This window comes from Perna viridis, chromosome 14, assembly GCF_037379345.1.
Source record: "Perna viridis isolate PV_CMFRI_1.1 ecotype Kerala chromosome 14, ASM3737934v1, whole genome shotgun sequence".
In the NCBI taxonomy this organism is placed as follows: domain Eukaryota; kingdom Metazoa; phylum Mollusca; class Bivalvia; order Mytilida; family Mytilidae; genus Perna; species Perna viridis.
This window is the reverse complement of record NC_142458.1, coordinates 15,956,425-15,984,010: the sequence shown is the minus strand read 5'-3', so window position 1 is coordinate 15,984,010 and position 27,586 is coordinate 15,956,425. Positions and strand designations below refer to the sequence as shown.

General features: G+C 34.1%; 1 protein-coding gene across 1 annotated transcript in view; it reads right to left on the bottom strand.

Moving 5' to 3' along the window:
- Positions 1-27,151, bottom strand: part of LOC148598376 (solute carrier organic anion transporter family member 4A1-like) — a 30,134-nt gene extending 2,983 nt beyond the window's left edge. The window contains exons 1-10 of the mRNA XM_088562172.1: positions 26,984-27,151; positions 23,605-24,064; positions 19,866-19,968; positions 17,394-17,515; positions 16,149-16,316; positions 14,448-14,537; positions 13,109-13,313; positions 11,519-11,684; positions 9,570-9,736; positions 6,906-6,970 (exon numbers count right to left, since the gene is read on the bottom strand). Coding sequence (XP_088418298.1) covers positions 6,906-6,970; positions 9,570-9,736; positions 11,519-11,684; positions 13,109-13,313; positions 14,448-14,537; positions 16,149-16,316; positions 17,394-17,515; positions 19,866-19,968; positions 23,605-24,064; positions 26,984-27,151 — 1,714 coding nt within the window. The remainder of the gene's footprint in view (positions 1-6,905; positions 6,971-9,569; positions 9,737-11,518; positions 11,685-13,108; positions 13,314-14,447; positions 14,538-16,148; positions 16,317-17,393; positions 17,516-19,865; positions 19,969-23,604; positions 24,065-26,983) is intronic.
- Between the last annotated feature and the right edge of the window lie 435 nt (positions 27,152-27,586).

The window sequence follows — 27,586 nt, the reverse complement described above, 5'->3', positions numbered from 1 at the left end:
GATACTGCATGTGGTACAAACTTCGGCATGGAATTTGCATAACAAATAACAAATTTGTCGTTCCCTCTGCGGGACTCGAACTAGTACCGCTGTGACATCTATGGCAACACCGCCTGCACAAAGTCCAGCGCCCTAGACCACTCGGCCTGCTAGGCTATAAAAAATATAGCTTTAGCTAGCCGGGTCATTCCTCCTCGTAGGATTAATCTAGGGCTGTAACTCTCTATCTATCTTCAAATTTCCGCACTCCGTCATTATACTGACTATTACGGGCCGCTTGCATGCATGGTTACCGCATAAATTAAAAAAAAAACTTTTACTATAAGCGATGGAAAATATTATATACAGTGAAAATATTTTTTCAATCAAAAGTGATTTTATTCGTTTTTGTTTTTGTTAGTTTTTGTATTTATTTTTTTTTAAATTATATACATGTATTGCTGTTTAGAAAAAAATGTGATGATCGGCTCTTTAAAACTGTCTACTGTAGTACAAAGAACTGCAGATGCTGGTAGCATGTTCCACTGAATGATGGTATATGGATAATATGAAAATTTATAAGTGTCTTTCTTTGTGTGAATTTGTTTATAATGGTTGAGATGTTTATTTCTGGCTCTATTTTCAGATGGTACAAATACATTTGTTGGGTATATTGCCAGCTGAAGGTGACTGATCTTATAAAATACTACTAGTCTCGCCTGAATATGCCTAAGCTGTAATGTTGGCCTTTGCAGATAGTCTAGCATGTGGGTCCCAAACGCAGGCGCCGTATTCAAGCTTGGGTCGTACTAGTGACATGTATGCTCTTTCTTTTACTGTTTTCGATGGTACTTTGAGATTGCGTCTTAAGAAAATTAGTTGTCTGCTTGTATTTGATGCTATATTGTCTATATGTTTATTTCATTTAAAATTTAGATTGTATAGTTATTCCTAGGTATTTAGTAGATGTTTCTGTTTTCAGTGTATTCCCATGAAGGATGTAGTCATGGTCTATTGGTTTCTTTTATGATGAAAATCTAGTGATTGAACAATTGTCAGGGTGGAACTACATTAACCAGTCTTTTTTACCATTTTGCTGCAGCGTTAAGATCTAGTTGAAGCTTACATGCATCTTCTGCAAAAATTTTTGTAGATGATGCTACCATCTGCAAAGAGTCTTAATGTACTGTGTTATAAGTATTCTGAGAAGTCATTTATATACATTAGGAATAATATAGGGTCAAGAACAGTGCCCTGCGGTACTCCTGATGCAGATGCATTTTTTTCTGATTGTTCACCATCAAGCAGAACTGTTTGTGTGCGATCATGTAGGAAGTCACCTGTCCACTTTTAAAGTTTTGTCTTCTATACCATAATGTTTAAGTTTATATAATAGTCTTTTATGAGGGACTTTGTCAAATTCTTTGGCAAAGTCCATAACAATAACATCAGTCTGTATGTTTCGGTAATTAGCTCTTGCAAGATCTTGTAGGACTGATAATGATATTAATTGAGTTTCACAAGAGCGTTTGGATCGAAAACCATGTTGTAAATCATAAAGTATATTGTTTGTTTCAAGATGTTCCATTTCCAGGCTAGCTATAATATGTTCCATTACTTTACAAAGTATACATGTGAAGGATATTGGGCGGTAGTTAATAGCATCATGTTTGTCTCCCTTTTTGAATGCGGGACAAACGTTTGCATGTTTCCAGTCTGTAGGTATGGTGTGAGTGTCTATTGATTTTTGAAAAATAAGAGTGATTGGTTTACACATATATTCTTTTGTTTCTTTAAGTATTCTGCCACATATATGATCTGGGCCAGTGGCTTTGTTTGGATTTATGCCATGTAGTATTTCCTTTACACTTTGTTCTGATATTTTTATACTTTTCATTTCTGGATAATGGGATGGGTTTTTAACTGGTATTGGGTCAAACGTCGATTCGGTTTTGAATGCTTTCTGAAATTGCCCATTAAGGATGTTAGCTTTTTCTTTAGTGTTTAATGTGGGCATGCCATCTTTTTTTTCAGTGCTGCAACCCCTGATTTATCATTTATCATGCATTTTATATAAGGAAACAGGTTTTTGGATATTTGTTTTTTGTTAGTATTGTCAGGTTCATCAAAAGGTCAGTCTAAAATCATCCGTTCGATGTAATTCCAATATGCTGTTCGCATATCTGATTGCAATGATTTTTTCATCTGCTTGTACCTGCTTTTCAATTTTGAATTTGTTTTAGCTTTCCCATGTAAGCGTTTGTTATCTTCATTCTTAGTTGGTCTGTAACCCATGGTAATTTCTTTTTGTGGGTTATTGTCTTTTTTGGTATGTTAGTGTCCACGCTTTTGATGAGATTTTCTTTGAAAGTTGACCACAACTCATTAACTTTACTGTTTTCATATATGGTTTTTATTTTTTTTTGGTTACCTTATGAATGTCTTTTATGATGTTATCCAAGTGAGCTTTATGAAATTGATGTAGGTTTTTTTAATCTTTAACTAAGTACACGATGTATGGTAGTACGGGACAGCTTATTTAGATGTTATTATGTAGGATAGAGGATCAAATTAATGATGCATGTCACAAATCAAATCAATAACATACAAACGTCTCAGAATGTGACACAACTTGTGATCGCCATTCCCGTTTACATTTTACCGGGACATTGCGCGTGTTTGTTAGAAGTATTCTGATTGGTCATCAGCACATAAAAAGAGGCCTACTATCTGTGCTATTCTCTTTCGGTCTCTCTACCAAGGACGATGATTGTGATTTACCATCTATGTACTGGATTACTAAACTCCACAAGAATCTATACAAACAACGTTACATAGCTGAATCTGCAAAATGTACCACCAAACCTCTTTCAAAACGTTTAACTTCTATACTCAAAGCTGTCAATGAGGGCCTGCAATCAATCCTATCACATCACTTGTTACTCCTGTAGTGGTATTAATTCAATGTGGATCCTGAAATATTTGAAAGATCTTTTCAAGACTATTACCAGATTATATTAGCATTAAAACCTATGATTTTTCAACACTGTGTACTTCAATTCCACATACTCAGTTAAAATTTCGACTTAAAAGCATTATACATTGTTGTTTTTCCAAACAAAATAGTACACCAAGATACAAATATCTAGTTCTAGGTAGAGATTCCTCATACTTTGTAAGAATAATTTCAAATCATCTTCCAAATATAAAGAGGACGATGTTTACAAAATGCTGAAATTTTTTATCAACAACATATTTGTCCAGTGTGGTGGACACATTTTTCAACAAACGGTCGGCGGAATTCCAAGGGGAACAAATTGTGATACTCTACTTACAGAACTATTCTTTCACTCTTATGAGGCTGACTTTATAGCTGATCTGATCCGAAAGAAAAAAATATCGTTTAGTCAGATCCTTTCATGTCAGTTTCCGCTATATAGATGACATATTATCTTTAAACAAGCCTAATTTCAGGGATTTGATACATCGAATCTACCTCAAAAAACTTGAGAAAAAGGATACTACAGACACTGCGAAGTCAGACACATATTTTGACCTACACTTAGAAATCGATGGTTAAGGAAAACTACTGACCAAACTTTACGAAAAACGTGATGACTTTTCATTCAGAATTGTCAACTTTCCTTTCATATGTGGCAACATCCCTTCAACACCTGCATATGGAGTGTTCATATCACAGCTCATACGTTTTGCCAGAGCTTGCCGAAACTTTGCAGATGTTTGTATTGTAACAAATAGGCTTCTGGAACAGGATTATGTCGCTACAGGATTGAGGTCATCACTATAGAAGTTTTATGATCGTCATCATGAACTCGTGGATCGCTACGGTGTACCCATCTGCGTCATGAAACGTGTCATAGCTTTCCTTTCCTCTTTTGTCTACCCCGGACTTGACTTTTTATGAGCAACTCGGCGGGTGTTTCTAGAAAAGCAGAGGACGCTTACCATACCGGTGCATCTGGTCCATGCTCCCAGTCTTTAGTGGAGTCCGAGTTGCTCATTTGCTTTTGTTACTTTGTATGTATGATTTTAGTTGCTTTATGGTCTTCGTTGACAGACGAACCATACCAATCTTGGCTTGGTGTCACTATGAGTGATAACATCCAGAGATAATCCGAGTTAGGTATGGTATGATACCTAGTCATCCTCCTTTGGGGTTTCCCTTATTAGCCGTCAAGGTTGAAGTCATAAACCGTAGGGAGAATTTGATTCAAAGTTCCAAGTAAACTTCTAATGAATGAATACTCACCAGATAACCTTCTATGAGGGAATTTTGTATAAAACCTTCTGTAGGTTTAATTATTTTATAAACCAACATGTGGTAGGATACTGGAACCAAATTGCGTTTTACAGAAATAAGATATTGCTTTTGTCATGTCATTATTGTATTGAAAAGAATATTATAAATTTATATAAAGGTTTTGAACCTATCCTGACCTTGTGTTACATCAACCAAATACCAAATCAAACGGATCCATGCAAATGAATATTTCGGTTTGGCCTTTTAATCAAAACGAATAGACCACTCGGATTGAAAGGCTCCTAAACCGTTACAATATTATATGTCATACGTTACATTGGTCTATTCGTTTCTAGCTTCGCCCCTAAAATGATTGGTTGGTACGATATATCACCACGACATATCTCCCTCTTTACAGGAAATGCCTTTCCCTTTCCCCTGTCTGTATGTGCATTTTTTTCTTTTCATTTAGGATGACTTTGCTTAGAAGAATGAATATAAAGTGAAAGTGTTAATTGTTGTTATTATGCTTTGATTTATCTAAATGTCAAAATAATTTTAAATTTCATTCCAGTTTGACATTCACTATTTCTAACGTATAGCAATAACTACATTTGAGTTTCTTTAAGGTTATGCACAAATGCATACTAGTATGATGTATAAAAAATGTATTCAGTATCATACACCACAAATTGCCTGTAGCTAAGGGTGACACACGGAGAATCGACTACGTCTCGTGTGACATATTTACTTCGTGTGTATAATAGCCTAGCTAGCCGAGTGGTCTAGGACGTTGGATATTGTGCAGGCGGTCTGGCCATAGATGTCACACCGGCACGAATTCGAGTCCCGCTGAGGGAATGACCAAAAATTTGCTTCGCAAATTTGACAGTTCTAACATCTTGAGACGTTTGTATAATATTGTTTTGTTGTGACATGTATAATTAATTTGATCATCTATCCTACATAATAACACCTAAATGAGCTGTCCCATACTATCATACATCGTGTACTTAGTTACAGCTGCTCTAGATTAATACTACGAGGAGAAATGATCCGGCCAACGAAAACGATATTTTGTTATATTGCCTAGCTGGCCGAGTGGTTTAGGGCGCTGAATTTGGGGCAGACGGTGTTGCCATAGATATCACATTGGTACGACTTCGAGTACCACGGAGGGAACGACCAAAAAAGATGCTCCGCAAATGTGACAGTTCTAACATCTTTGGGAATTTTTCAGACACTTCTATATACATTACATCGCAAATTTGTAACCTCGAATCAATTCTAGAGTTGGGGTGTAGTTTAGACTTGATTATATATATGTATGCATCCTTGTATTAACATACTATGTTGATCCTCCCCGTGTATGCTATGTATCTACATAGTAATGTACTAGCAAGCAAGATGGTAGAGTTGCCTCACCCCATTAGACTTCTTAAATGTATTACATACTTGGTGTGTGGCTGTATTTTATATATACTGTTACAGATCCTCTATTGTCTTACTCGATACCATCAGCGGTTGTCCTATTCAGTTTCATCATGTACTAATGTTCGCGCTCTAGATTTACTAACGAGGAAGTATCACTCGCTTAACGAAAGCTATATTTTTATACAGCCAAATTGCCGAGTGGTCTAGAGCGTTGGACTTAGTGCAGGCGGTGTTGCCATAGATGTCAGAGAAGAGAAGGGGCTCGAATCCCGCTGAGGGAGCGACCAAATTTGCATCGCAAATTTGCAACCTCGCATCAATTCTAGAGTTGGGGTGTAGTTTAGACTTAATTATATATATATATATATATATATATATATATATATATATATATATATATATATAAACGTCTCAGAATGTGACGACTCTATTCGCTACACTGCTCCATCGGATCGAATTGATACAGGGTAGATATATAAACGTATAGAAAGGTCTGAAAAATTCCCAATGATGTCAGAACTGTCAAATTTGCGAGGTAAATATTTGGTCGTTCCCTCCCAGGACTCCAACCCGTACCGCTGTGACATCTATGGCAACACCGCCTGCACAAAGTCCATCGCCCTAGACCACTCGGCCAGCTAGGCTTTATAAAATATAGATTTCGCTGGCCAGCTCATTCCACCTCGTAGGATTAATCTAGGGCTGTAACTTAGTACACGATGTATGGTACTACAGGACAGTTCGTTTAATATAATAAAATATTTTTATATAGCCTAGCTGACCGAGTGGTCTCGGGCGCTGGACGTTGTACAGGCGGTGTTGCCATAGATGTCACAGTTGTTAAGGTAGTTCACATTGATTGATCTACATTTATAAGAAAATTTGATGACGTAAAAATTGATAACTTCCAATGTTTTGTAGGATATTTTCGAATATCTCATCAAGATATACATTCAAGATCAAAGGAAATATTTATATTACCGGATAAGGTAATACCTTACAGTTGTTAAGGTAGTTCACATTGATTGATCTACATTTATAAGAAAATTTGATGACGTAAAAATTGATAACTTCCAATGTTTTGTAGGATATTTTCGAATATCTCATCAAGATATACATTCAAGATCAAAGGAAATATTTATATTACCGGATATGTTCAATGCAGTGCACTATATTTCCGATAATATATAAGTATTGAAATAATTCAACGCAGAGATTTTTCACAACTTACCTAAGCATCTCAACATTATCAATTGAATTCCAAGTGCAACAGATTTGCTTTCTTGAGGAACACACCTGGAATGAAAATTGTATATTGAACATATTCTTCCAAAATATAAAAGTATTACAGCCAATCGGAACTCTTCAGCCTTTCTAGTTACAAAAAGAAAAACCTCGGAGGCACTAGGCGAAAGAATATGTCTTGAATTTGACCGATCCGATTCTAAAATTATATTTTTACTGCTTGAATTTTTTACTATAACCTTTTTTCCTAGCTCTTCTCTTCGCGACACAATTCTTGACAAAGTTATTGCTATTTATTTCTAGTGATATCTAACCAAATTTGTTATCGCCACCTAGTGGATAAAACTATAATTTCGGCATTTTTTGTTCAAGGAAAAATCCTCCTTTCTGCATCCGAGGTTATTTTTTAGTTTAGCGGAAATGGCCGAGTAGTTTCGATTAGTATTTATATAAACAGCGATTAGAAATGACTAAGTCGTCATTTTTATCAGTCCAGTGCACATAATATTGTTTAATTTAGAATTTATTAATAACCAAACTACAGCATAATTATTTGAACAGTTTGCGATTTTAATGAACCAAATAAACATTTCCTAAGTAATTTCATCGATCAAAAAAGGCAACAATAGCGGGCAAATAACTTTGACGAATGCATCAAAAATGATATTTGTTAAATGAGGCCAGGGCACTGTACATTTATAAATATCCGGATCCCATTGTTATTGCCTGAGGCAATGCCGGTGGTGATATAATATTTGGTAGCATGATTCGCTTCCCTTGAACAGAAAGATTTTGAAGACAGTTTTATCAATTTGTCAACTGATCATTGAAGAAAAAGTTATTATGCTGCAGTTTTGGTTATGAACAAATTTTAAAATTAAACAATAGTGTATATGTAAGACATAATACTATGCGGATGAAATCTTATCCTGTGGAAATTATTTCACATTTATTTTTTCCAGAGGATATTATTGCACTATGAAAAATTTTCCACATCTAATAATTTGTTTCCATTACATAAACAATGATATTTATTAAAGTTTATAATGGAAAAGCTAAACTATTCCGAAGTGAAGACAGGATATTATTTCATATTAAAAGTATTAAATAAGATCCAGAAAATAGTTCACATGGAATGAACATAATTCATAATTGTACACAGGATATTATTTCATACTATTAAATAACATCCTGAATATGTACAGTTTTTGGTAGAGATTCCTCATAGTTTGTAAGAAATAATTCCAAATCATCTTCCAAATATGAGGAAGATGTTTACAAAAATGCTGGAATTTTTTATCGACAACATATTTGTCCAGTGTGGTGGACGCGTTTTTCAACAAACGGTCGGCATTCCAATGGGAACAAATTGTGTTTCTCTACTTGCTGAACCATTCCGTCATTCTTGTGAGGCTGACTTCACAGATGATCTGATCCGAAAGAAAGAATATCGTTTAGCTAGATCCTTTATTCTCAGTTTCCACTATATAGGTGACGCATTATCTTTCAACAATCCTAATTTCGGAGATTTGATACATTGCATCTACCTCAAAGAACTTGAGATAAAGGATACAACTGACACTATAATGTCGAGCTCATATCTTGACATACACTTAGAAATCGATGGTAAAGGAAAACCAATTACCTAACGACACACGTGAGGACTTTTCATATTGGTGCACCTGGTCCATGCTTTCAGTTTTTAGTGGAGTCCGAGTTGCTCATTTGCTTTTGTTACTTTGTATGTATGGTTTTAGTTACTTTATGTTCTTTGTTGTGTATGTCTGTAACAAAGTAACAAAAGCAAATGAGCAACTCGGACTCCACTAACAACTGGGAGCATGGACCAGGTGCACCGGTAGGGTAAGCGTCATCTGCTTTTCTAAAAAACACCCGCCGCGTTGCTCATAAAAAGTCATGTCCGGGGTAGACAAACGAGGAAAGGAAAACTGTGACCACTTGAATAAATCATTTTTCATGGTGCATATGGATACAACATAACTAATTAACAAACTTAAAAGAAACACTAAAACATAAATTCTAGAAATTCTAGAAGGTAAAAAACGGGTGGTAGACCGAATGAAACCCGACGGAGAATAATGGGATATAGAGAAATAGTTTAGAGTGTAGGACATTGACAGATGAAGCAAATCAGCCAAGGACAGAGAAATACTAAGAGGACTTGTCAACGGCTCCAATCTCATCAAAGAGAAAAATTAATTACGTCAAAAGTAAGTCAAGAGCATTCCGTGTATAATTAACCTGCATAAAAGACCACATGTCCTATATGACCAGAAGTTTGCTCTACCTGAGAAGATAACTTTTTCCTTATATAAGCAGTCAAAAAATATCTACGTCAACGATGTTTAAGAATAAATACAAATAGCTGTTAATTTCTTTTTTAAATGTATTGAATGTATTTGAGGCAAAAAAGACTAAATTGAGAAATATGATGTGCCACCCATTGATTCTTACACAGAATGGTACTTAAGAGAGGTTTCATCATACTTCCCTGTATTCATTAAACACAAAATACATTATAATACGCCCACATTGAACCGCGTATTTGATATATAATCCCTAAGAATAAGCTTTATTGGTGGATATTATCATATATGAATGGTACAGAAAAAAAATAAATGTAATTTACCTGAGAGTAGCTGTTAAAAATGGCACTCTCGCCAATGAAGTCAATAACAAAAGTATAGCTAAGGTTGACAGAATCAAAGGCAAATATGCACACGATGAGTCACATTTTCCCATCTTCGCCTGTGAACCCGCGGGGTTTGCCAATATACAACTACAACTACCATATATCTGAAAAAAGTAAATTAAAATGTCTACGGTGTCTGTTTCATTATGGTGTAATCTTTTACAAACATATAGCATTAAGTTCTATAAAATCACTTGCAATCAATTGACGAGAAAATCAAATAGTGCTTCTGTATTTGCATGGAAATGAAAAACACACATTGATATCTGCATTCGTACACTTGTACAAGACTTTCTACTGTTTTCGACACAAGAATATTACACTATTTAGCTATATATGTTTTTTTCGCATAAGTTTCTGAGGATCTGCAGTCTTTTCAAAAATCATTAGTGTAAAATTAGTCTAAAGTAATGACGTCATAGTAGTTCAAAGTATTATGACGCCATTACTTCGATATATATTTTTAAATGACCAAAGAATCTTACTAAACACGAGAATATTATTTCATTTCTTACTCACCGACGTAACAACGAGATTTCGTAGGTTAAGACGTACAACTTACTTTACGTTAACAAATTTTTGAGAAATGATCGGCTGAAATTATTGTTACTGAATCTAAATGAACGATTCAAACTGTATTGCATTTTAGGATTGTTATTGTTCATAAGTTCCCCATTGGTAAAAACGTATGTTATGAGGATGCTGCAACGATGCAACATTTTTTACGATGACGGAAGTTGAATTCCTAAATTGGTCCATTGCAAAGCATGGTATGTGAATAATTAGATTGTTAATACTATCGAGCTAAGATTTTTCGCAATGAATTATAATGAGAAAATGTTTAGCTCCTAACATAATTATTAAAAATCAAGTTTTCATACTTGTACTCAACATATGTTTCCCACAAGATTATCACAGGTTAAGGGAAGGAGTAATCAAGGGAACCAAGGTTATAGTGGTAATCAAAAGAACGTAATCCAGGGACAAAGACCAGACATGGAAAACAGACACACACAACAAAGAACACAAAGCAACTAAAATCATACATACAAAGTAACAAAAGTAAATGAGTAACTCGGACTCCACTAAAAACTGGGAGCATGGACCATGTGCACCGGTAGAGTAAGCGTCATCTGCTTTTCTAGAAACACCCGCCGAGTTGCTCATAAAAAGTCAAGTCCGGGGTAGACAAACGAGGAAAGGAAAACTATGACCCGTTGAATAAATCAGTTTTCATGGTGCTGATGGATACACCATAATGATCCACGAGTTCATGATGACGACCATAAAACTTCTGTAGTGATGACTTCAATTTTGTAGCAACATAACCCTGTTCCAGAAGCCTATTTGTTAGAGTTCTAGCGCGATACAAAAAGTCTGCGTAGTTTCGGCAAGCTCTGGCATAACATATGAGTTGTGATATGAACACTCCATACGCAGGAGCCGAAGGGATGGTAAATAATGTATAAAAAGTGGTTTCTACTTATCATAATTTCCCCAGTGGCAGTCGGTTCCTGCCACCAATCAAAACAGGAGAGTATTGCATACATGTTTTTTCTACTTATCTGCGTTTCTTCAGTAGCATTTTGTTTCCGCCACGAAAAAAAAAAAAAAAAAAAAAAAGAGGAGAGTATTACATACATGTGTTCTCTATTTATCTGAGTTTATCCAGTAGAAATCGATCCTGCCGCATAGCATTGTGGGTAGATGCATTATATAATTCATTAGCTTGTCTTGATAACAACACAACATTGTGACGACAATTCATGGAGAGCAATGCATGATATTGTTCTACTAATATGCCTTTTGCCATCATGAATCATGATTTTGCCATTTGACTTTATACACAACTAGGTAAGTAAATCGCTATTTTATTTTTTTCCCACCTGAGTAAGTCCTACAGAAGACAGATTCTGACATCCAGCAAAACAAGAAGAGTAATACATAACATTGTTGGTGCCACAAACTGGATTATAATCATCAGAACATTGGCAGTTAGCAACGCAGTTATGTGAATGGACAAAATCTCCCAGAAACCTTATGGTTGTAGATCTGAATTAGAGAAACATTAAATACACGAAACATTTAAATTCTGTTATTCAGACATTGTAAATGGGCAAACAGATGAATTTAGGAGAAAGAGACCAGTTTTATTGGACTTCATTTTAACAAAACTGCTGTCTCATAATGGCAAAAGAATAATCAAGGGAACCAAAATTATAGGGTAATCAAAAGGATGTAATCCTGGACAAAGAACATGAAGTAACTTAAATTGCTATTAAATTAAATTTAATTAAATTAATACTATGCTATTTTAGCCCATAAAAGGATACCATATCTTCCACATGTTCCCAGTAACCATGTGAACAAAATATTTTAAAAATGTCAAAAAGCAAGCATGGAATGCCTGAATTTAAAATCGAAGCCCACGATATGTCGGAAGGGGTGTAGAGAAGTACTTCTAGCAGCTTTTTTAATATACTAACATTTATTGTACTATTTGGGTCAAAATTGAGAGTGTAATAGGTTATTGTCCATAGTAACGTCCACATCATGGACCTCCATTACACACAGCATATGTGTGATTAAACAAACGGAAAGTTGCTTAAATCGTTTTAAATTGAAATAAAAAAATGAATTTGAACTATTATGTCATTATATTTAGTTTTCTCTAAAAAAAGCAAATATATATATATATATATACACTAAAATCACCACAGAGGTCAAACTCTGAGTAGATGGAACAAATATGAACACAAATTCCAGATTGATACAGCTATGAATTTTGAATTTGATGTGATGGAAAGAATGACACAAAATAATATTTTTCCCAAAATGAAAGCGGTCAAATATTTTTAAATTTGCATTAAGACTTTTAAAAGACAAACAGTTCGAAGGAAAAGTACTTTCTATAGATCCAAGAATGTTGCTTCTGTATTTATAAATTATGATAAAAAAATCAAAAACCTAGATCACAAGAAATAAACCATTCATAATGTTACGGCATATGGTGGGAGTATGTCTGAGTAAGAGCCCTGAAACGGGAAACTGGCCCATATTTGTATGAATGTAGTCACTTAACTCAAAAATGTAAAATCCAAAATCCGAAAGTGGCGTCAGTAAGGCTTAAAAGGGGACTGGTGATGTGATATCTTTCTCTATCTAATGACGAAGATCACATACAGACATCATGCTTTTATTACAACAGTAAAATCTGCGCTATTTCAGTTAAATAATGATCTGAAAAACCTCTATTCCCTCTATGTACTGTATTATGAAATATGACAAAATGCTTGTTTAAATCTGAACAGCAAATATGTTATTCGACGTTTCATTATATGTTAAATCATTAAATAATAGTTGCAATATTAAATTGCAATATAAATACATTTTGAATTTTACATCAACCTTTTTTTTCGTGTGTGTTTCGATTCGTATTTGAAGAGGTATATTTTACTATTTAATTAACGACTTACCCATTTATTGCGTCCCCATAATCTATATTGACACCAGCAAATGGAACATTGTCACAAGAAGCCAATAATCCAAGAGCAAAGATTACACACGGAGCAGTGACACCAAGACAAAAACGGATTACACTTTTTAGATCTAGGTTAAACTTCTTTATTAAGTAGCCACCTAGCACTGAACCTATTGCTCCCGCTGGAATTGTTACGTAGCCTGAAAAAATTGTGTACAATATTCTGTTGTGAAAACAACCATTTATAGTTGTTTGATTGAATTTCTGAAGTAATGCGTTTGTATTCTGATGGGAATATAAAAGAGTATCCATCACCTCATGAACGTAGTTTTGGGCGATAATGTCGTTATTAACATCTGTTAAATTCATTTCTTGATATATTGTCATTCCTCAAAATAAAGTTCTTAAAGTCATTAGCAGTTAATTTAAAAAAAAACTTATACACGTATACAAAGGTCAACTTACCAAATAAATTGTAAACAACAGGCAACTTACCAAATCAATTATAAACGTAAAATATACAACAGGCAACTTATCAAATCAATTATAAACGTAAACATATACAGCAGGCAACTGACCAAATCAATTATAAACGTAAACATATACAACAGGCAACTTACCAAATCAATTATAAACGTAAACATATACAACAGGCAACTTACCAAATCAATTATTAACGTAAACATATACAACAGGCAATTTACCAAATCAATTATAAACGTAAAATATACAACAGGCAACTTATCAAATCAATTATAAACGTAAACATATATAACAGTCAACTTACCAAATCAATTATTAACGTTACAGCTAGTTGAAATAGAACAGTTCCAATTTCAATACAGATTTACGTAGGCTACTGAGTAGATTAAATAGCTCTCTAGGTAGAAATATGCCCTACATTATACCCATAGAACACCTCAATGCCCATGGTGCACCCTTAACAATTACCTGGTTTGCAGGTTATTTAGTATGACCACGTGATTGAGATTATTTCTTCATAGATCAAAATAGTCATTCCTTAAATTTTCAACTATCTTTGACTATTGCGGTTGAGGTTATTTCACATTATTTGAGCTGCACTGGAAGGACGATCGAGATCATGGCTATCAATTCATTAAAAGTCGATTTGAGTGGTGGTGGGTTTTGAACGAGGACGGACGTCGACAGTTCGACTAAAAACTATGATGACGACAGACGTATTTGTTATTTAATGTTTACTTAAGTTCCGACAACTATGAATATTCCCGCAATAAGAACTTTTCCAACATGCGTTCACATTTGATGAATTAATTTATCTTAACGCAATAAATTGTATTGAAAGGTAAACTTACCAATGTAAGCAGCGGCGGTAGAGGCATCGAGAGAAAACTGAGCCTCAACTAATTTAGGACTAAATGATGTAAGTCCAATTAACACGAAACCTAAAGGAAAGATTAAAGAAAAAGTACAAACAAAACAATAATGACACAGTGTATTTCTGTAAACTTTGAGACTTTTTAAGAATCAGGCACAATGCGTAGAAATTGAAAATGCTTTATTGTTAAAAAAAACCCCACCAAATATGACAATATAATTTCTCCCAAGCAAGTGTTCTTCGTTTGAAATGATCGCACACCTGAACTTTTCAAAGGGAATTTTTCATTTTTCATTTACAATTTAGAAAGCTGAGATTTTTGACAGAGTCATCTTCCCCAGAATATTTAACTTGTAGTACTTTCCAATGAAATTGTTACACATTTCACCAAAACGATATGATAAATGATTAAGTAGCTGTCTATGTAAGAATCATGCAAAATCTGAAAAACGTGATACACCCCAAAAAGGCTACATATTTTTATTTTTGTAATTAAGATGTTTTATGGGTCTATATTATGAAATGTATAATTATTCATTCTAATCTGCCTGCTCTTAAATGATAATTAACATTGAAAATCCAATAGATTCTATTGTATTTTAAGTTCATTTACATAGTTATCTCCCTTAATTTTGAAATCTACTGTGCATTCTATAGAATTTTTATCTCCCAAGAACACAGATTATATAAAAAAACTGAATGTTAATTTCTTTTACTATGGCAATTCAAACAAAATATCAAAAATAAAAATATGTAGGCTTTTTACACATGAATAACATTTTGCATGATTCTTAGCTGGAGTGCTACTTAAGTTGTGGGTTATTACATTGGAAGTTTTAACCTTTTGTTTGAATAATAAAATGAATTGATTAATATTAGGATAATTAACTGAAAACAGTGAGTAACCAATTGATTAGCCTATTTATTATATTATTTTCTTCATAATTTACCGTTATTTTCAACATGAATTTTAAATTCTGTGATTGGCAGATTGATATCAAAGTTGTGACACGTATTGGCGGGAGAAACTCCGACAGTGAAATTACCGAAATTATTTCACAGTGTGAATTATCGAAAAATATGTCACTGGGAACATTCGATATAACACTGGTAACTATATTATAAAAAAACAATTAAGTAGATATTTAAAATGGACGATCAGCCTTAAACAACAATTATTAAAGCTCGCATTATAGTAATCTTTTTTTCGGTATATATGACAACATTTCTACACTAAAAGCATGGATAAATGTATTAACTTGCAGTTTAAATGAGAACAACAATCACAAGACTGAAATACTCACCAGACGTAATATATCTCCCCCCAAATTGTCGAAAGTAATCTATAAAATAAAATCGTGAATTTCTTGTGCTACATTTCATCTGAATGTTCTTAAATGTAACTATTTGTAAGAATCAGAAGTTTTTAAATATAAATTTAGAAAAATTAGGTTTTGACAGAGTTATCTGCCCTTGAAATGTTCATTTTCTGTACATTTCAATAAAATTGTAACTCAATAGGCCTGCACGATATGGAAAATCTTGTCTGTTTCCTTGATTCAAATGGTGCAAATAGTCAAATTACACTATCAAAATGATGTTTTTTTCATACTATGTTTAACCTACTGCCTGATTCTTACAGGGACTGACACTTAAATGTAAGTTTAAAAATACGAACGATCAGCAATTAGTGCTAGATTTAGGAACATGAATGTAGGATTTGTCAGTAGAACTTTGACTGACGACCACGCTTGTAACAGTTTATTATCTTTCTCTGGAGAAGATGTAGCAGGTATTTGCTTTCTGTACACTTCCTTTTCTTTCTCTTCCCGGTATTTCGATGACCCTTAAAATGAAAATTCAGATAGTTAGGATAAAAGATTAAGGATGTGTTTAAGCGGAAAATACTATCCAAAAATTTGACTCCAAACAACAATACTCTTATGTTCGACTACAATTTCTTTTTTGTTTTTTTTTATTTGTTTAAGATAAAAATGAATTATTATTTAGATAGCCGTGTTTTATCGATGTTCCCAGTCTTCGATAATTCACACGGAAATAAATAAATAATGAAGAAATTATATATAATTGATAGGATAATCAGTTGGTCATCTTGAATAACCAAAATAAAATCACTCGTGCCATGAACGCCTGAGGATTTATCTCGTGCGCGGAACCAGTCAAGCACACTCGTTCAATTTAGGCGTTCTTCCGCACTTAAACTATTATTTTGGTTATTCACTCTTTCCAATTAATTATTCTATTAGTAATCATATAAAACACTCGACGAATCCAAATCCGAAAATACCACACATATTGAAATTACTAATACATGATAACTACAGGGAAGCGAGTTGCTTTTTCCTTGATTGATTTACCATTACCTGATGAAATGTGTTACAATGTAGGTAGTTAATTGTCAATTTCCGAGAAGATTTCTTACAGTTAAAGTGGCCTCTGTATATCTTGCTTCGTTTTCAACTTCAGTTTATTTTTATGTTACTTGAGTATATAGGGGCTACTTTTTCGCTGTATCTGTGTATAATGATGTTTTGGGGCCAGCTGCCGTCTGTCCTGTGTTGTCAGGGTTTCATCGTCGTTCATTGAAGACAAATGGGAGGCCTTTGGCTGGCATTTTAATCCCGGTGGGGTGTTTACCATACTTATTCTGGTTATATTTCACAGGTAAGAAATTTTAATCTATTTGTCAATCGTCCAGTTAACGGCAAATGGAAATTCATCAGGTAATTGCTATTTAGTCAGGATCAACTCTACTCCGTGAAGTTGGCTATATTACTTGAAAGGTCTACCTCCTTAAAGAGTTATTCCGGCTATGCAATGGTTTCGGAAAGTGGTTATATCGAATGTAAACGACCACATGGATGAGAATACTATGTTCTCTTCTTTGGTAAAATGTACAAACCTGGAAGAGCGGAGGGAAATCCACATATTGGTATAAATAATATAAAGAATAAAGCACTTGACAGGACAAAACCCATCCACCAGGCCCCGACCCAACGGGGATTCGAAGGTGTGAGGGTTAGGCTGAAATAGAAATATTATCTTTAGATTGCAATAGTTACAATATATTTTACATAATTTGTAAATGATACATGCACACTATGATAACCTTTACCTTGATGCTGATTTTTATTTATCTACATGAACAGCTCAACAATATCATAAGTGTGAAGGAATCGATCTGCAAGAAGAGGGGTGCTATTGGAGATACCCATTGGAAAGCCGACAACTTATTTAATCGAATCATTAGGAATCGAATACCTGCGTGTGTGCAAGAGAGTTAATCTCGATCACCCGTGGAGACTGGTTAGAGAACTATTACTCCTCACTGAAGAGACAAGAAAATTAATATTTTAGCCGAGAGATTTCCTAATCTCACCCACAGGTTGAGACAGATCACATGCGCATGCGCTCTTCTGTAAAAAATAATTGTCACATATGAGTAAAGAGTTCGTGAACGATTATATTTCATTAATATGTGTTTGCAAAATCTTTATAACTGTAACTGTTATCAAGAATAACTAGTGATTGGTTATTTTTTTCTTGCAGTTTGTTTATGTTTTAAAATCACTCAGACACCTGATCATGACGTATCACTGGCCACATATATACGTCATAATTAACACTCAAATGTAGACCCTTTCAACTCAAAAGAAACTCGAAGTGAGACGAAAAAATAAACACCAGCTTTTTTAATACAAGATGGGGATTTTTCAGACATCCTTGGGTAATATATAAGATAGCTAAATCGGCGAAGCTATAAAATCTTACCCTCGGGTGTCTGAGATTTCCCTAACTTGCACTCGTACAGGTGTTAGGTGTTAGATTCTTCATTTCTTACCCAACAGTGTCTGTTTCTCAGTTTGAATTTGTTTTTCGATTAATTATTTGAATTAAAATTACCTACATTCAACTTCTGATAAGTATCGATGTGGACAGTGTGACGTCACAACCAGGTTTAAAATATGGGTAATTTCATTAGTTCAAAGTCTTAACAAACCGAAAGAATAATCAAGCACCGGTTATTCTAGATAAAACTATTATTTTTAAAGAACTTTCAAACAAATATTGGTAAGAAATAATCGTTTACGAACTATCTATTTAACAATGCCATATTTTACGAGATTGCGCACGCAGTGGGTGAGATACGGTAATACGGTGAGAAAAATGGTATCGACGAGGAACTCCAACCTAATGATAATCTCTTCCTCGAACTAGATCGTTATGGTGTATCCATCTGCACCGTGAAAACTGGGTCATAGTTTTCCTTTGCTCGTTTGTCTTCCTCGGACTTGACTTTTTATGAGCAACTCGGCGAATGTTTCTAGAAAAGCAGAGGACGCTTAACCCACCGGTGCATCTGGTCCATGATCCCAGTTTTTAGAGGAGTCCGAGTTGCTCACTTGTTTTTGTTACTTTGTTTGTACGATTTTAGTTACTGTATGTTCTTGTGTATGTCTATTTCCCATGTCTGGTCTTTGTCCCTGGATTACATTCTTTTGATTACCGTTATAACCTTGGTTCCCTTGATTACATTTTCGATAAAGCCGGATACATTTGTTGTTGGAAGGCGCTGTATCGTTTTAACCGAATACAGCCAATTATTTCTTAACTATAACGTACACAATGTAAATCAGAGATTATACTATGAATCCACTAGTCGCAAAAGCAAACAAATTACTGATGACACGCATTGCATTATTTTTTGGTGATGATATTCGACAATTTTCCGAGTAAAATTACCGACTGTCAATCATCACTATAAACATGATTGCAAATGTAAAGAATAGAGGTAAAAAACATGCACATGGTAGAACCTCTTGGTGATGCATTTGATTTCTCATTTCGATAGTTATAGTTTTGAGTACTTCTTGTATACAAGAAATATTTTAGATTTAGATCTTTCTATATATGTTTGCTTCTAAAGCTGCTGATGAGAGGTTGCTCGTTGAAACACGCGTACAGCATATCGAAACTTGCAATGTTTATGATTGCTATGTTTGTATTTTCCTAACCCTCATTCGGATAATTCCACTACAAAGACGATTCCTGCTATTTTCATTTAACCCTACAAGTAAAGATTGTAAAAATACTGAAGCATCAATCTAGAAGAACAATATAGATATCAGAATCAAATACCAAGGCAAAAACATAAAATAACTCACATAAACAATATGGACAACAGCAAACAATTGAAATTACATCTAAAACTGGAGATAAGAAAAACGAGACAGGACACTTGGAATAAGAGCACCCAAAAACATGAGTGACAACCGGTGCTCCGGGAGGTTATGTATATCTTGTTCCGCCAACGGCACCCATCACATTTAAGTGTTAGTGAAACAAAAAAATAGAAAGTAGTGTTTGTAATTACCTATTAGCATCGACGGAATCAAAATCAACATAAATATTCAGGAAGGTGCCTCCAATTACAAACCCAAGAGATGGTCCAAGTATAGACATTGCATTGTATATACCTGAAAATAGACAGGTTATAATATCAATATTCTATTTCAAATTTACAACTTCAGGCTTTTTTTTAAAATGATTTTACTTTCTATGGTAATTTATGTTGGTACCATAACTGTATCATCCGGTTGGCTGAAAGTGGGCAATTTACCTGTAACGGTATTCAGTCAGTGAGTAAAAAAATGAAAATGCTTTTGTCGGTCATACAAAGCTTTGACTGCTTTTATTGATTAGTTGTCGTATCGTGAACTCGTGGATCGTTATGGTGTATTAATCTGCACCATGGGAATAGATCTGTTCATCGTGTCATAGTTTTTCTTTTCTCTTTCGTCTACCCTGGATGTGACATTTTATTTTAATACCCGGTGGGTATTTTGTTTTAAATTAGAGCACGCTTGCCATACCAGCGACCCCTGTACATACTCCCAGTTTGGGAAAGTAGAGGTTGCACATTCATTTTTATTTCTTTGTTCATATTATATGATTATTTTTGTGCTTTGTTGTGCATGTCTATTGCCCTAGTCTAGCCTTTATCCTTAGAAAATTTTATTACCGCTCGAATTGTAGTTCCCTCAATTACATTTCTTTCATGAAAATATAATAATCGACACATTTTGACATTTTTCTTAGCTATTAAAAACAAATTTTAGCAAAATTGGAGATGAGAGAACAATATACTGTCGATGAACCAATTTCTGGGATATTAAAGTTACTCCAATGTATAATGCTTATACGCATTACAAAACTTCCAAAAATGAACTAGTAATTTGTTTTATAAAAGAACCAAACATTAAATTCCATTATAGTAACGGAATACAGCTTAAATTCTTCACGAGTCTAATTAGTGTATTCTTCCATTTTTATTAGTAATATCATACGTCACCATTATTGTTTAAGGAGTTAGACCTCAGGGACATAACTCTTAAAATCGGTGATATGTTTGTATCATATTTAATTTCACCAAAGCCTGTCAAGCTTTCATTTGAAACAGAATGAAATCAAACCAAGTTACTCGAATGCTTACATGAGATTGATATAAAGAGCCTGAATACAAACGTAGAGTTGTGCACCTTACCCTTGGTCTATCTCCTTAATATAGGGCAAAAGGTGTTTGTAGTAATTGACTTCATGTAATGAATTTGCTGAATTTAAGTGTCTATCCGGAACTACTTTTACTTTGGACCGCGATCTTCCTGACGTCACAAAGGACAACGAAAAAAGTAAATGTATGACCTTTAGACAAACGACTGATTGTTTCATTAAAAGCCCACATCGTTTATTCGGAGCACTTCGGTTCACGCCTTATGCATATAAATGAATTATAAAAAACTACAACAACAATAAGATCAAACACGAAAGGTGGTCACAGCCAAATATGTCATGGTATGATATGGTAATCATATGATAATCATATGATATTTAACATATAGTCATGAAATGTAAGATAATCATATGATTCTTATATGTTAATTATGGCTGGAAAACATATAATAATCTTGCAATAATCATATGTATACTGAAACATATGACTATCATATGGTGCTCGATACATATGATAATTGTATGATGAAAATCGTATGATTCTCATGTGTGGCACATTTGTGTAAAAAGGTATTCGTTGATATGCATTATGACTTGATGTACATTAAGATTATCATTCAACGAGTAAATTGAGTTTTCTTATTGTGTATTATGATGATACTTCTCAGTTGAAAAAATGTCTTGTAGGCTAAAAACCACTAATTCCACTTTCCATAGGCTTCTATGCTAATTTCACAATATTCAATGGCTTCTCTGGACTTTACCTTAACTTTAACCTGCAGAGGACTATATATCAGCATGATTCTACATATGTCAGCTCACAATCCTCAGAATGGCATGTGGGGTTAGCAGACTTGCAGTGCAGTACTGGTCACCGGAAGTGAAGGGTCTATAAATAGCATGGGAAATCCCAGTGTTTTCACAAGATAGGGGTATATTTAAAAATCATTATGGAGATTAGGCTTCACATCACAAGAAGCAAAATGCACCTATAAAATGTACAGAAATGTTTTTCCTTTCAGAAACTGTTTCAATTTTTTAAATAAGATGAGAACTTTTTTCACAGCACTATGAGGAACAGGGGTAATTTCTGCGTAGGACTATTTTTGCGTACGTTCCAAATGCTCATTGGTTGAATTGGTGGTCTGTAACCTAAAGAGTCACTTTTTGTCTTAGGAAAAATAAATAACTATACAGGTATCTTCTTACACACATACTGAATGCATTTGCAAAGTTTCAGTGAAATGTGACAAGCACTTTTTTAAATATTTGATTTTTAAATATAGGGTAACCAAGTTGTGCGAGCAAAAAAGTGACAATATTCTACCATACTTAAATGCATTAAATATTTGCAAAGAACTTTTTCTGACTTTTCAAATAAAAAATATCAATCACAACTTGTTTTTTAACAATATTAATGAAGAAATAGTTTTAAAAGTAATCATTTTCTGAGAAATTGGTCTATTTTTAAAAATTTATTTCTGACATGCCTCCCCCTTTTTCTTGATCACATGTCAAAAATCCTAAATCTTTAAATTTTCACAAAAGGTGATATATTTGGCTTTAAATTTGTAAATACAGTGTTTTCACATTAAAACATGACCAGTAAAGGGCACCTAAAGCAAACAAAGTACTCAATAATGGATTTTCCATGTTGCCATAGGGGAATGCTGATATGGCCTTAACCGCAGTAATGAAAGTGAGTTTTTCCTCATTTCTAACCTAATTTTTGCTCAAATCTACACAAAACTTGATTTCAAGTGCTTATTACCACCATATTTAGGTAAATATAGCCCTCAAAGTTTAATATTTGATATTTTTACTAAATTTTCTACACTTTTTACAAGATAGGACATAAAAATCAGCCAAAAAGACCAATTTTCCATAATTTGGACCTATAACTTAAAAAAATGCATATTTTGAAGGATTTTTGTAGTGTATTCCTCTCATGGCAAAGTTAACAAGATCTTCAAGTAGTTTAGAGCTATTTCAAGAAACTTTTCATTTTGCCATGGCTTCAATTTAAGGCTAAAAACCACTAATTCCACTTTCCATAGGCTTCTATGCTAATTTCACAATATTCAATGGCTTCTCTGGACTTTACCTTAACTTTAACCTGCAGAGGACTATATATCAGCATGATTCTACATATGTCAGCTCACAATCCTCAGAATGGCATGTGGGGTTAGCAGACTTGCAGTGCAGTACTGGTCACCGGAAGTGAAGGGTCTATAAATAGCATGGGAAATCCCAGTGTTTTCACAAGATAGGGGTATATTTAAAAATCATTATGGAGATTAATCTTCACATCACAAGAAGCAAAATGCACCTATAAAATGTACAGAAATGTTTTTCCTTTCAGAAACTGTTTCAATTTTTTAAATAAGATGAGCACTTTTTTCACAGCACTATGAGGAACAGGGGTAATTTCTGCGTAGGACTATTTTTGCGTACGTTCCAAATGCTCATTGGTTGAATTGGTGGTCTGTAACCTGTATATGTACTTAAATCACTAAATAATGAAGAATTAAGGACATTTTCAAATACAAATACGGCTTCCAACCATCTAAATTATGCTGGTTCCGAACTATTTAATTGCTTACCTAAATACAAAGAAGACGACCTGACCGAAACATTGTCATCAATATATGTCACGGCTAATGTTAACATGGAAGTAGCTCCAACTCCGTGTAATGCTTGCCCTACATAAAAAACAAATCGATAGTTTGATAAACTTTCTGTATGTGTTTCACACGAATAAGTAGAAGAACCGTTACTGGTTAGATCACACAAGCTATCACCGCCACTATTAATTGCATTGTAATTTCCAGCAATGAGCTTCGGTAAGAAGCATATAAATGATCCAACTGCACTGATGAAGACACCAAAGCCAATGTATCTAGGTTTTACTCCTTTTTCACCAAAATATGTGACAGGGAAAAGAACCAGCAAAGAGCCAATTTCGTAACTACTTGCAATATATCCTACTTCTGTACTACTCAAATCAAAACGTCGCTCTATTGTCGTAGTTATGACTTTAAAAATACCATTTACCACCATACCCTGAAAAAAAAAAACATTGCAAAAACATATACAGTAATCCAAAAAATATTCTAAAAAATGCGAATCATATGAAAGGTCTTTCGTCTTCCATGGACTTGACTTTTTATAAGCAACTCGGCGGGTATTCCTAGAAAGCAGAGGACGCTTACTCTACCGGTGCACCTTGACCATGATCTCAATTTTTAATGGAGTTCAAGTTGCCTATTCACTTTTGTTCCTTCTTTATGTCAAAGACATAAGTGTCATTTGTTTCGAACTCCTCGGACATTTAAAAAAAACACTAGCATACGGTTGTGGTAGGAAAAACAGGCATACTTTGCCGAACCCAATATTGTTCGATATGTATAAAATTTTAAAAATTGGAATATCTTTTGCCAGCTCCTAGAAATGGAAATATCCAAAATCAAATTTAGCAAAGGTAGTAATTTAATCTACTTAATGTTTCGCTCGCAATTAAGGCTAATGCCTTCCTCTTATTAGTATAGTTCATCTTTTGTTTAACAAATGCATTTGTTAAATATGGACAGAGTGTCATCAACGTCCTTTATATTTAGATGCTCCGAAATGTGAATGGCTCAAAATCGGTCTCCCGAGAATGACGTATGACAGAATGACGTATGCAGTTGGGAAGTGTTTGTTCGAACTCTGATAACGCAGTCGCACAGCACACACACACATATATATATATATATATATACTGGCCGAGTGGTCTAGGGCGCTGGACTTAGTGCAGGCGGTGCTGCCATAGATGTCACACCGGTACGAGTTCGAGTCCCGCGGAGGGAACGACAAAACATTTGCATCGCAAATTTGACAGTTCTAACATCGTTGGGAATTTTTCAGACCCTACTTTGCGCCCTAGACCACTCGGCCAGCTAGGATATATAAAAATACAGCTTTCTCTGGCCAGGTCATTCCTTCTCGTAGAATTAATCTAGGGCTGTAACTTAGTACACGATGTATGGTAGTACGGGACAGTTCATCTAGGTGTTATTATGTAGGATAGAGGATCAAATTAATGATGCAGGTCACAACAAATCAATATTATACAACGTCTCAGAATGTGACGACTCTATTCGCTACACTGCTCCATCGGATCAAATTGATACGATGGAGACGATATATCTATAATCGTCTAAATATTAGTCAACAATCACTCTTACGGAGTGATGGATCGTTAAAAACGATGCGAAACATAACAATAAATTAAATAAACGTCTAAATATGTTTAACATCACCAGAAGATGGTAAAATTTAAATATTTCGGATAACAGATATCCTTCCTCGGCATAAAACTCATAAAACTATATGAGCATAAAACTCACAAAACTTAACGAGCATAAAAATCACAAAGTTCAAGATCAAAACAGATTCAGAAGCTGAATCGCGTACGCTGTGGGTGATTGTACCTTTATCAAAGGCTCACATAAGCAACTGATGAGGAGCCTGAATGAAAATAACAAAGAGGGTCTTTTTATCAAAGTTACAATTAACTGTTGAAAACAATTTAAAAAAATAAAAAGTCCAAATATAGAAGTACGGCGTATTGATGTATAGCAAGTAGTGCTGTACCAGCCTTAGACCAAGACCTAAAAATGAATTATTTTTTATAAATTATTATTTTTAAAAAATAATTCATTTTTAGGTCTTGGTCTAAGGTACACATAGTAATAGATTCTTGTAGTGAATTTAAGCCTATTCAAATAAGCTTTATAAAAAAGTCGTTCCTGAAACATAGATTTCAGTGTATACCTTTAAACTGGCCATTTTCCATGACGGTTTTTTTTTATTCTTGCAATGCAGGATGTAAGTATCGCTGTTGTCATAGGTATCAACCAATAGCTATGATTGTATCTAATTCGTCCTAGCTTGATGTGGGAGATTCCTTGTTACAACCCATGAGTCGTGTTTTTGTGGCGTTTTCATTTTATATTTTCAGGCATTCAATTCTCGGGGTTTAAAACAATGTTTAGTGCTACATATTGTTCGAAATCAAATTCGCGGGACCCATATTTTTCCCGAAAATAGCGTGAATTAGTTTACCACAAAATTGATATATTTACAGCAATGCGACAAGCAACGTACTGTAGGAAACGGATTCAGGTAATGACCACTTCCTGATTTAAATATGAACTAAAATGATATTGCTGAAAAAGCTTATTTCAAGGATTTTAAACATTATAAAATAAATAAAAACTGTCAGAAGTAAAATATATATACATTGTATCCTTATTGCTTTCTTTTGAAATCACTTAAACAATTTATAGCATATAAACAATATAAAGGGAAATATAGAATCTCGCTCATTAACAGTTGATTTAATTGGGAATACTTATTCAATTCTGACATATATGTGAATGAAAATTACAATATTGATTAAAAACAAAACAAAATCAACTTATCAAACAAACAAAAATGTCAAGAATGTTTTTTCTTTGTGAGAAAATCAAGTCTAGAACTAATTACATTCCTGCATCATCAAAAAAATCAAAATAAACTTTGAAGCCTCATTTCACTGACGAACGAATTAGCAAGTTGCATTTAGTTGTAACATTCTTTCTAAATCCAGACTCGTGCAAACAAATGATAAAAGCAACATCCCCGACACACTATGAGTAAAGTTCACAATGACCTATGGTTTAGATGAACATAAAGTAAAAGGTGTTCTGACAATGACAATATTTAAGCAGCGGTTTATCGTCGGTTCCTATTACAGAAAGCCACTTCAGACAGGCCTTTCTCATAAATTATTCAAATAAATTAAAGTTTAGTTTGACAACCGTATAAACAATTGTAAAGTCATTATCTTTTTCGTGACTTTACAGGACACTGGCATTTTTGAGAGAACTATCTGCAGTTTTCACTGAGTTTCGAACGTCAGATGCTATTCAAAGATTTTTAGGGGAAATATATTCTGACCTGTACTGCTATTGCACAGCAGAAGAAAAATAATACACATCCCGGCTTCCTGAATTGTTGGAGTGTTTTGGGGTGAAATGAGCCCCAACCACACGGCTCATCTTCCTCATCTTCGTGTTCCGACTGACTCAAACCACAGTCCAAATCTTCTTCTTGAAACTCAGTCATTGCTCTCAATAAATTCTTTTACTGCAGGACTTTGGTATTGTTCCTATTTTTTTTTTATCAAAGTGGGTTGTTACAACCGAGCACTGGCGTAACAAAGCTTACAAATAAAATATTTTAATCATGTAAAGTCTAAGTAGATTGATCGAAATTCAAAGGAAATCTGTTTTATGTGTAATGGATTATATTATCGAACTCATATCCTTAAACGCACAACTTATCTTTTTTGTATTAACTTTATTTTCTTAACTTTAGGGTATTAGCTTACTTAAATATTTCACCATTCAAAATGGAATAAGAAGATACTAGAAGTATTACATCTTATCATCACAAAGCTTTACATTTTACTAAGGTCTGATCTGAGAATATTTTTAACTTTTCGCAACATCATAAAATTCGAAGACTTTTATTCGAGTTAGCATGGATTTTAAGAATATT